Source organism: Microtus pennsylvanicus, chromosome 4, assembly GCF_037038515.1.
Source record: "Microtus pennsylvanicus isolate mMicPen1 chromosome 4, mMicPen1.hap1, whole genome shotgun sequence".
Classification (NCBI taxonomy): domain Eukaryota; kingdom Metazoa; phylum Chordata; class Mammalia; order Rodentia; family Cricetidae; genus Microtus; species Microtus pennsylvanicus.
This window is the reverse complement of record NC_134582.1, coordinates 143776234-143786669: the sequence shown is the minus strand read 5'-3', so window position 1 is coordinate 143786669 and position 10436 is coordinate 143776234. Positions and strand designations below refer to the sequence as shown.

The 10436-nt window shown below is 39.4% G+C and overlaps 1 protein-coding gene across 1 annotated transcript in view; it reads right to left on the bottom strand.

The window, feature by feature from the left end:
- Positions 1–556: 556 nt before the first annotated feature.
- The window catches only part of Rab18 (RAB18, member RAS oncogene family), a 39522-nt gene continuing 29642 nt past the window's right edge, over positions 557–10436 (bottom strand). Inside the window, exons 5-7 of the mRNA XM_075970763.1 lie at positions 9535–9653; positions 7039–7105; positions 557–2258 (exon numbers count right to left, since the gene is read on the bottom strand). Of these exons, the coding sequence (XP_075826878.1) occupies positions 2083–2258; positions 7039–7105; positions 9535–9653 (362 nt within the window). The 3' untranslated portion in view covers positions 557–2082. The remainder of the gene's footprint in view (positions 2259–7038; positions 7106–9534; positions 9654–10436) is intronic.

Sequence of the window (10436 nt, the reverse complement as noted above, 5' to 3'; positions counted from 1 at the left end):
AGAACTTGAGTACTACATTCACATGTCCTCTTGCTGATGACAGTAAGGAGAAATGTGGTTCCTGTACAAATTCATCTAGACAGCAAACAATATAAAGTTATAAAATAAACCTATCAAAAGTAATTTATTTGAGTGTATTGGAGTGCACATGTGTGTCCGTATGTATATATAGGGCTGAAGTTGACGCTGAGGCTTCCTGAGTTGCTCTCCACTTTATCCATTGAAGCAAAGTCTCTCTCAATTGAACCTGAAGCTTGCCAAGGTAAGCACTCTAGCTCACTGGCTGGATTCTGGAGACTCTGTCTCCACCTTCTGAATGCTGGAGCTACAGTTGTTGTTACTCACCTGGCATTTTAGGTGAGTTCTGGAGAAACAAACTCCAGTCCTCGAGCTTGTGCAGCAAGTACTCTGTCCAATGAACCACCTCTCCATACACCATAATCAATTGTTAAAAGTTACACTCAAGTGACTCATACTCAAGTTCTGATCAATCCAATGGTAATAAAGATGAAATAACTCAAGGAGTAAGAATAAGCAGAAGTCTTGTCAAGACATATTCAAAATGTACATAAATCGAAAATTTAATAACATGACCAAATTTTAAGTGTACTGTGAGCTACCTTTCTCTAACATTATAGAAGCAAAAGTCTCATATTTAATAAAAATATACAGAATGTATAAAAGCTCTAATCACATGTAGACTGCCAAGTATAAATGAAGTAGAATATGGAAACACCTTGTTCAGAAAAAAGCCAATCTGAAGTAAACCCACTAACACATATTGCAAAGACACACAAAAATGTTTATCATTTATCATTGTACATAGAGAATAAACTGCAAAAATGAATATCAGAATCTTAATAAGGAATAATACAGTGACCAGCCTAAGTACATCGTTACTTATGGAGCATAAATAGCATAGGTCAATGTAAATTAAATAGTGTATGAGTGAAAAAACATACATTGTACTATAACAAGGATTTAGAAAACTGAATACTGTGGGAAAGGTTTATTCTGTACAGGTTGGTTTTTAATAAACTATTGACTACTTGTTACAGTAAATTATCAACAATCTCATTGCAATAACATTTCCCCAACATTCAGAATTTGGAAGCAATAGGCCTTTCTTAAATTATCACTTAGTATTTTCTCTCCCACCTTCAAAGCACAGAAATAGGTTTTTGAATAGTAATTAGCCATTTATGGAAGCCATAAGATCAGATAGTCATTACATAAGCTACAGTTAGGCACCTGGATAAACACTGCCAGCAGGTGTAGGAAAGATGTTGGGTTTTAGAAGTGGAAGGAAGTATTAAAGGAGCTACAGTATACAGTTCATGTCCTTCTGAATCCCAAACAAGGGAAGCCTTGCTGCCATCCTGCCAGACGCTATGTATCTAAAACATGGCTCCAAGGATCAGGAACCCAAAGTGTGCAATGGATTAAAGTTCCAGGTAACTGAGCTAACTACTGGAGTAAATTAAAATACCAAACGGCTTTAAATTATCAATACTATTTTGGAAGCTCCATCAGAACAAAAAAAGATTTAATTATGAACTGGCCTGGGCTCCATTCTGAACTGAGAATTTTACTTAGTACTAAGACTCTCAAACATCCTAAAAAAGCTGTCAATCATGCTTCATTATTCCTCAAGGGAAACTGAATAGGCTTGATGATACCTGCTTACCTCCCCACGGTTCTAGTTCTGCATACCAAGTAATTCAGTAATTGATCAGAGCATTTAAGCAAAAAGGAGAACAAAAGCAGACTTACAGCAACACATCCTAGATGATAGTTTTTTTAAAAAATGACATGATAAATGTAAATCATAAAATCAAATGTACTCATGAAGGTACACCTATTTTACGTTACATTAAAAAAAAAAACCTATAGACTGCAAACTGTGCATGCTTACCATAACATTACATCTGGGAAAGCCGGTGAGGGGTTTCTTGTAAATACTCACTGCCATGATAAAAACAATTGTGTGCAAACTGCAAGGTCCCTAATAGCAGTTAACAGTTTATATACAGAAAGATGTCAATATCTGATCAAATATGCAAGAGAAAGAATCCCCAGAGTTCATAGCACAGAACAGTAACCACCACAGGCTCCTCCGCCATGGCTTTCTTCCCTGTGTGACAGCTTGACTCCTTTGTTCTGGTTCTCACTTTCCCACAGTCCAGGTGTCTGAATGATCTTTTCAACAAGCTCCTCAAAGGCACACTGAACACCATCACAGGTTTTTGCACTTGCCTCTAAAATTCAAGGAAAAGGATCACAGTATAATTTTTGTTGGACATATTCTCATTTGTTTCTGGAGAATTGATATGGCATAAATAGAAGTCTCCAAGATATAAACAATCAAATCAGCATTTCTTGTCACAAGTTTAGAACTGATAAATTTCTTCCACTCTACACACAGAGCTACTTAGACTCAGCTTAGCCCTGAGATCTGTAAGCAACTGCACCTTGTAAGCCACTACTCAAACAGCAGTCTAAGTTTCTTCTTAAGTTTTCAAATTAGCCCCCAAAGCAGATGGCATGACTATTTTAAAAGAAGAAAACCCTGATTTTTCTGAATGTGCAGTTATGTAGTGACACATAGCTGGATGAAATGCCGACAGTCAAGAACACTGGCGCATTTTATATGTGCTCACAGGCCTCTGAGCTGAGTGCTTCTCTGTCTTTCTCACTCCCTTACACTCCTTCTTCACTATTCTATCTCAGATGATGCTCTAAAGTCTGTTTCAGTTTTTAATAATGAGGATTGGATCTATTGCTTTGTGCAAGACAGGCATGTGTGCTCTACCACTGAGCTAAACCTCCAGCTGCTGATCTAGCATGAAAAAGATGTTTGAAAGTGGGGCAACAGAAACAGATTGGCAAGGATTGTCTGGTCATCCCACTAATAAGTTTTACAAGCTTCCTGTCTGAAAAAGTGAGCTGCCCATGTTACTGCCTGAACCACCCCTTCTCTAGCTCCAGGGACCCCACTTCTCATTTACTGAAGGTTCAGGCACTCTTTTTTTTTCTAATGTTATCATTCAATCTAAATGTCTTAATATTTTTCCATCTTATTAAGAGACAGAATTGTTCTATATACCTTTCACGGAGCCACTCAGTGTCTCTATTCTCCAGGGAAATCATCCCAGAGTGTTGTTTGCATAAGCTGCTTTCTCCAACTCACCACACAAGCTTTTCTCAACTAGTAGCTGCCAATCCCATCCAAGGGGCACATATACTATGAGCCTACATGTACAAGTCTTTAATAAAATTTAAATTTTAAATTGGGCACAGTAATAAATAATCAACAATAACTATTAATAAAATTACGCAATTATTAAAATGGAGCATAATAAAATCTCATTCTTCATGTTTGCAGAACAAGACTGACCATGGTAACTGAAACTGTGAGAAGGTGCGCTGCATGTGACAGCAGCACCATCTACTCTGGCCTTTGTTCCCATGACACCATTAATGGCATTCCTTTCACAGCCATCAACATGGCTCCTCCAGTCAGGCTGAGCACACTAACCTCACCTGACATCCTTGGCATTTGGTATCACTTCCCTCATCTCACTCCTGTGACGCCCAGAACAGTCAACATGCCTAGCAATCCTCCTGTCTCAATGGCACATCAATCATGGCCTTGTTGCTGGCCCTTCATTAGAGTATACCAAAGGTCAATCCCCAGCCCTATTGAATCCACATTCTTAGAACAATTTTACCAATAACAGCATTTAAACGCCACCTAAACAACTAGCACGTCTATTGGATATCTGAACACTGTGCCATCCTGTGTCTTAAGTAAAATCCTTGATTCCTACTTCCCACATCAAATCTGCTTTACTTCAATCCTCCACACCAAGGAGCAGAAATACAACCCACTTGGTCAAGCTAAAAATCTGTAGCTGTCTTTAACTGTTCTCTTTCCTTGGCCTCCTCATACAATTTTTCCACATATCCTGTCAGTTTTAACATTCAGAGTATCTCCCATAGCTATCAACTTTCCAAGACCCACAGTACTAAGCATACCACCAGTTTTATTTCTCTGTGCCACAGCAAGAGAAGAATCAGCTTCCTGCTTTCGCTTCATAGACCATTCTCTACATGTTAAGGAATTCTAGAAGTGTAGCAACTATTCCATGGCACACAGAATGCATTTCATCTTGTTACCATATTGTAAAGTCTAATCCCATGTTCTACCAGCCTATTTATCCTAAATGCATGCTAAGCTCCACCTACAAGCTTCCTTCCTGTTCTTAAACACACCATGCTGCCCTTAAGTCTAGAATTACTTGCTACATAAGTTCAATGCAATGTCCAGCAAAATTCTTCAAAGACCTTGAAAGAATGGTACTCAGCTTCATATGGAAAGGCAAAAAAAAACAGGATACCCAAAACAATCCTGTACAATAAAAGAACTTCTGGCGGCATCACAATCCCTGACTTCAAACTCTACTACAGAGCTACAAAACTGAAAACAGCCTGGGATTGGCATAAGAACAAACAGGAGGACCAATGGAACCGAATAGAAGACCCAGACATCAATCCACACATCTTCCAACACCTGATTTTTGACAAAGAAGCAAAAAATACCAAATGGAAAAAAGAAAGCATATTTAACATGTGGTGCTGGCATAACTGGATATCAACATGTAGAAGAATGAAAATAGACCCATATCTATCACCATGCACAAAACTCAAGTCCAAATGGAACAAAGACTTCAACATAAAGCCAGCCACACTGAACCTTATAGAAGAGAAAGTGGGAAGTATACTTGAATGCATTGGCACAGGAGACCACTTCCTAAATATAACTGCAGTAGCACAGACACTGAGAGAAACAATTAATAAATGGGACGCCCCTGAAACTGAAAAGCTTCTGTAAAGCAAAGGACATGGTCAACAAGACAAAATGACAGCTTACAGAATGGGAAAAGATCTTCACTAACCCCACATCAGACAGAGGTCTGATCTCCAAAATATACAAAGAACTCAAGAAATTGGACACCAAAAGAACACATAATCCAATAAAAAAAAATGGAGTACAGACCTAAACAGAGAAGTCTCAACAAAGGAATCTAAAATGGCTGAAAGACTCTTACGGATTTGTTCAACATCTTTAGTCATCAGAGAAATGCAAATCAAAACAACTCAGAGAGTCCATCTAACACCTGTAAGAATGGCCAAGATCAAAAACACTAATGACAACTTATGCTGGAGAGGTTGTGGGGTAAAGGGAACACTTCTGCATTGCTGGTGGGAATGCAAGCTGGTAAAACCCCTTTGGATGTCAGTGTGGCAATTCCTCAGAAAATTAGGAAACAACCTTCCTCAAGACCACTTTTGGGTATATATCCAAAGGATGCTCAATCGTGCCACAAGGACATGTGCTCAACTATGTTCATAGCAGCATGGTTTGTCACAGCCAGAACCTGGAAACAACCAAATGCCCCTCGACCAAAGAATAGATGAGGGAAATGTGGTACATTTACACAATGGAGTATTACACAGCAGAAATAACATCTTGAAATTTGCAGGAAAATGGATGGAACTAGAAAACATCATTTTGAGTGAGGTAACCCACACAAAAAGACATTATCACATGTACTCACTCATAGGTGGTTTTTAAACATAAAGCAAAGAAAGCCAGCCTACAAACCACAATCCCAGAGAACTTAGACAACAATGAGGACACAAAGAGAAACTCACACAGATCTAATCTACATGGGAAGTAGAAAGTAGAAAAAGACAAGATCTCCTGAGTAAATTGGGAGCATGGGGACCTTAGGGGAGGGTTAAAAGGGGGAGAGGAGAGGCAGGGAGGGGAGCAGACAAAAATGTAGAGTTCAATAAATATCAATTTAAAAAAAGAAATACTTGCTACTGTCTCAGCAGCTAAATGTGTACACTGATCTTTCTGATCAACTATGTCACCATGCCAGTATTCTCTCTTTCATTCTTTCCTTCACAGCATTGCTTCCTTGTTAAATCTGCTTTTCCACACTAGAATGCAAGCTAAAGCATTTGTCTGTCCAATGCTATATGCTCCTTGGAAAAGTGGGAAAACTGATACATGAAGATGTGGGACATGCAGCAAATCAACAATAAGGGTGGCATCCAATTCCCTTAGAACAGCAACTAACCAGCCACTTACACCATCCTGCTTCCATCTATGTAAATGTTCAAGTCCACCTGCAAGTTCCTAGTATTTAAATAATACGAGATAACTAGATCACTAATTCCTAAAGTTGCTGACACATCAGAATCAGTGTGGGTAATTCTTTTTTAAACATGACTGTTTGTGTGTGTGCCTGTGTTCACACATGTAAACTTGTCTGCCTTCAGAAGCCAAAGGATCTCCCTGGATCTGTGAGTCACCTATATAGGTGTTGGAAAGCAAATGTGGATCGGCTGTAAGAGTAATAAGCACTCTTAACTGCTGAGTTAACTCTCCAGCCTGAGCTTGAGCACTGTTAAGAAAGCTTCAGTCCCATGGCAGCAGAGAGAAAAGGTTGAGAGGTAATTCAGGTATAGTCAGGCCACTCTTCTAGAGAAAGATTGAGAAACTTCTGCAGGCAGCCAAAAACTAAGTATTTTTGGCTTTGTGAGCCATATAGCCTGATGGGAACTACAAACATTCAAGTATTACAAAAGCAGTCAAGGCAGTAAATAAATTAATAAGCATGCCTGCACTTAATATACAGGGGAGTGATTCATGCTTGCCAACCTTGTGCCCCAAATATTAAAATGCATAAAACTATACAAGGATAGCACTAAAATTCAGATTCCAATTCAAACACTGGGTTACGGCCTAGGATAATGCATTTCTATTAGTACCAAGCTCCTAGATGGTGCTAATGCCCTGTATACCAGTGGGAATAATTCAATTATATTCTATGATTTCAACCAAAAGAAAAGGAATCTCATGCTACAGTTAGATTTTATATCATAAGACAACAATGAACTGCATATATTTTACCATTTCAAAATTTTTCCTTAAGACTGAAAAGATCCAACTTATATACTTACCTATGAACAACATAGAATGTTTGCGTGCAAATTTCAGGCCTTCATTTCTATCAACTTCACGATTTTCCTAAAAGATAAAAGCAACAAATTTTAAAAGCTGCCAGCCATCTGTGTGGGTGGTGGGGTGTGACTGTATTCCCAACTACTTAGAAGGCTGTGGTGGTTTGAATAGAGATGGCAGCCATAAACTCATGTGTTTGAATGCTTGGCCCATAAGGAGTGGCATTAAAAGGTGTAGCCTTGTTGAAGGAAGTGTGGCCTGGCTAAAGGAAGTGTGTCACTGTGGGGGTGGTCCTGGAAATCTCATATGCTCAAGTTATGTCCAGTGTGGTAGACAGTTCATTTCCTGTTGCTTACAGATCAAGATGTAGAACTCTCAGCTACACCTCCAGCACCATGTCTGTCTACCACACTTCCTCCCATGATAATGAACTGAACCTCTAAATTGTAAGCCAGCCCCAACTGAATGTTTTCTTTTGTAGCAGTTGTCTTGATGTCTTCACAGCAAGAAAAACCCTAAGAAGTTGGTACCAAAGACTGGAGTATTGCTGTGATAAGCCAGAGCATGTTCTGTTTGAAAGAATGTGGACTTTGGAATTATAGATTAGAAGAGCAGTTGAACACTTTAAAGTGGGATTTAAATGAGCCTTCCTAGTAGGAACATGGAAGACAGTGATGTTGTGGGCAATCTGAACTGTGGGGGTCTGGCTCAAGAGGTTTCAGAGGAAAAGAATGTTAGTATATGGCCTAGAAACTAGTCATATGATATTTAGGTGAAGAATCTGGCTGGGTTTTGCCCTTGTCCGAAAAGTCTGCCTGAGGGTAAAGTTTTGGATTAATTCCTTTGGCAGAGGAAATCTCAACACTGCCTAGTATAGACTCTGCATTGTGGTCATTGGTGTTCACTCTATGAAGAGCTATAGTGAAAAGAAGCAAGCTGAGAAAGGAAAAATACAAAATGTACAACTTATGGAGTACCAAGAAGTGTAATGGAGTAAAGTCCTGTGTTCAAGGAGATGAACAGATTAAAGGAAAGCCTGATGTTAAATGGAATAAAAGGACTGGAGACCTCAGGGCAAGACCTCATCTAGCTAACACGACAAATTGTAAAGAGAAATTAAAGAACAACTTGGGTCAAGGCATGGTAGTACATGCCTTTCATCCTAGCACTTAGGAGACAAAGGCCAGTCTAGTCTACAGAGCAAGTTCCAGGACAGTCAAGCTTAGGCAGTGAAGGAAACCATCAAAACCAGAAAGTTGACGAAGATGTAAATGAATGAGGGTGCCATGTTCCAGCCCCAGCAAACAGCAGAACTGGGTAGCTTGAGCCTAGAGGTTCTGGCTTTAGAGTCAAGGACAGAAGAGGTTATGGAACCTTCTTCAGAAACTAAAGAAAGCTGCTGAGGCCAGGCACATGGCAAGGATGCACGGAGGCCTAAAGAAGCCACTGTGTCTTGAAGCTGTGAAGGTGAAGCTTGGATTGCCATAGTGTCCCTAGGATGTTTTCAGAGGCATGGGACACCGGCTGAGGAGAATTGCTACCACAGTGGAAGCAGCCCAAGATGCAATCAACATGCTGATAGGAGCTGGAGGTCTGAAGGACATTCTGACATCAGACGTGGAGATGCAGTTTAAGAGTTTATCCGGCTGGTTTTCAGTCTTGCTTTGGTCCAGTATTTCCTCATTATCCTCCTGTTTGGAATGGTAATGTATATCCTGTGTTGGAAGTATGTGATCTGTTTTTCTTATTTTGATTTTGTAGGGGATTATAGTTAAAGCAATTACATGAATCTCAGAAGAGACTCTGAACTTTTAAAGATTGTTGAGATTGTGATAGACTATGGGGACTTTTGAAATTGAACTAAATGCATTTTGCATTATGTAATGGCTACAAGACTATGGGGACCAGGGAGTAGAATGTAGTGGTTTAAATAGGTATAGCCCCCATAGACTCACTTGTTTGAATGCTTGGCCCATAGTGAATGGCACTATTAGTTTATGGCCTTGTTGAAGTAAGTGTGGCCTGGTTGAATGAAGTAAATGTGTCACTGTGACGGTGGTCTTGGAGGTCTCATATGCTCAAATTACACCCAGTGTGGTAGACAGTTCACTTCCTGTTGCTTGTCGCTCAAGATGTAGAACTCTTAGCTGCCTCTCCAGCACGATGTCTGCCTGCATGCTGCCATGCTTCTCACCATAATAATAGACTAAACCTCTGAACTGTAAGACAGTCCCATTAAATGTTTTCCTTTATAACAGTTGCCGTGAACATGGTGTCTTTTCGCAACAGAAACCCTAACAAAGACAAAGGCCAAGAAGATTTTAATTCTGGGACCAGCCTGGACAAGTTAGCATGACAAAATTAAAAAGAGTTGGGATGAAGCTTCATGATAGAATATGTGTTTAGCATGCAGTAAGTGCTATATTTAAATCTCATTTCTCCTCCTCACCCCTCCCCAAAAAGAGCTACCCAAATGTCAAGTGTCTGCTTTTTACCTTATCAATTTTATTTCCAACTAGCATGTTTACTATGTCATTTCTTGTACAGTATGTTTCCAATTCATTTAACCAATTATCCAGTTTAACAAAGGTGTCTCTTCTTGTGACATCATAAACTGAAATAAAAGCAAAGCCACTAATTTAAAAATCACACAAAATAAGAGCAATGACTTATTTCTGATAATTGCTAAAAGCTAACAGTGTATAAGCAAGCCTGGTTTTTGTTAACTCTTCACTGCTTACTAGTGAACACTTAGAACAAATTAAATTACTAACAAACATAGTAACATTATACCCTATGTGGCAACTGACAATCAGTTACAACAAAGCTACAGCTTGATAATGCTGAGGTCTATCTAAGCAAAGCATCTTAATCTAAATCTTAACAAGATATCAAAATATTACATGACTTTAAACATCTATGAACCTCTTTTTTAAACAAGGATCAGAATTTCCAACTTTAAAAAAATGTAAGTGTAGTTCTTGTGTTGGCTAGTTTTATATCAACTTGACACAATTTACAATTATCTGAAAGGAGGGAATCTCAATAAAGAAAATAACTCCGTAAGATCCAGTTGCAGCTGGGCGATGGTGGCGCAAACCTTTAATCCCAGCACTTGGGAGGCAGAGGCAGGCGGATCTCTATGAATTCAACACCAGCCTGGTCTACAAGAGCTAGTTTCAGGACAGGTGCCAAAGCCACAGATTTCCCTCAAAAAAACAAAACTAAAATAAAATAAAATAAAAGGTTCAGCTGTAGGTCACTTTCTTAGTGATTTATGGAGGGGGGGGACCCCTATCCACTGTGGATAGTGCCAAACCTGGGCTGATGGTCCTGAGTTCTATAGGAGAGTAGGCTGGAAAGTCATGAGCAGCAAACCAGTAAGCAGCTCCTCTCC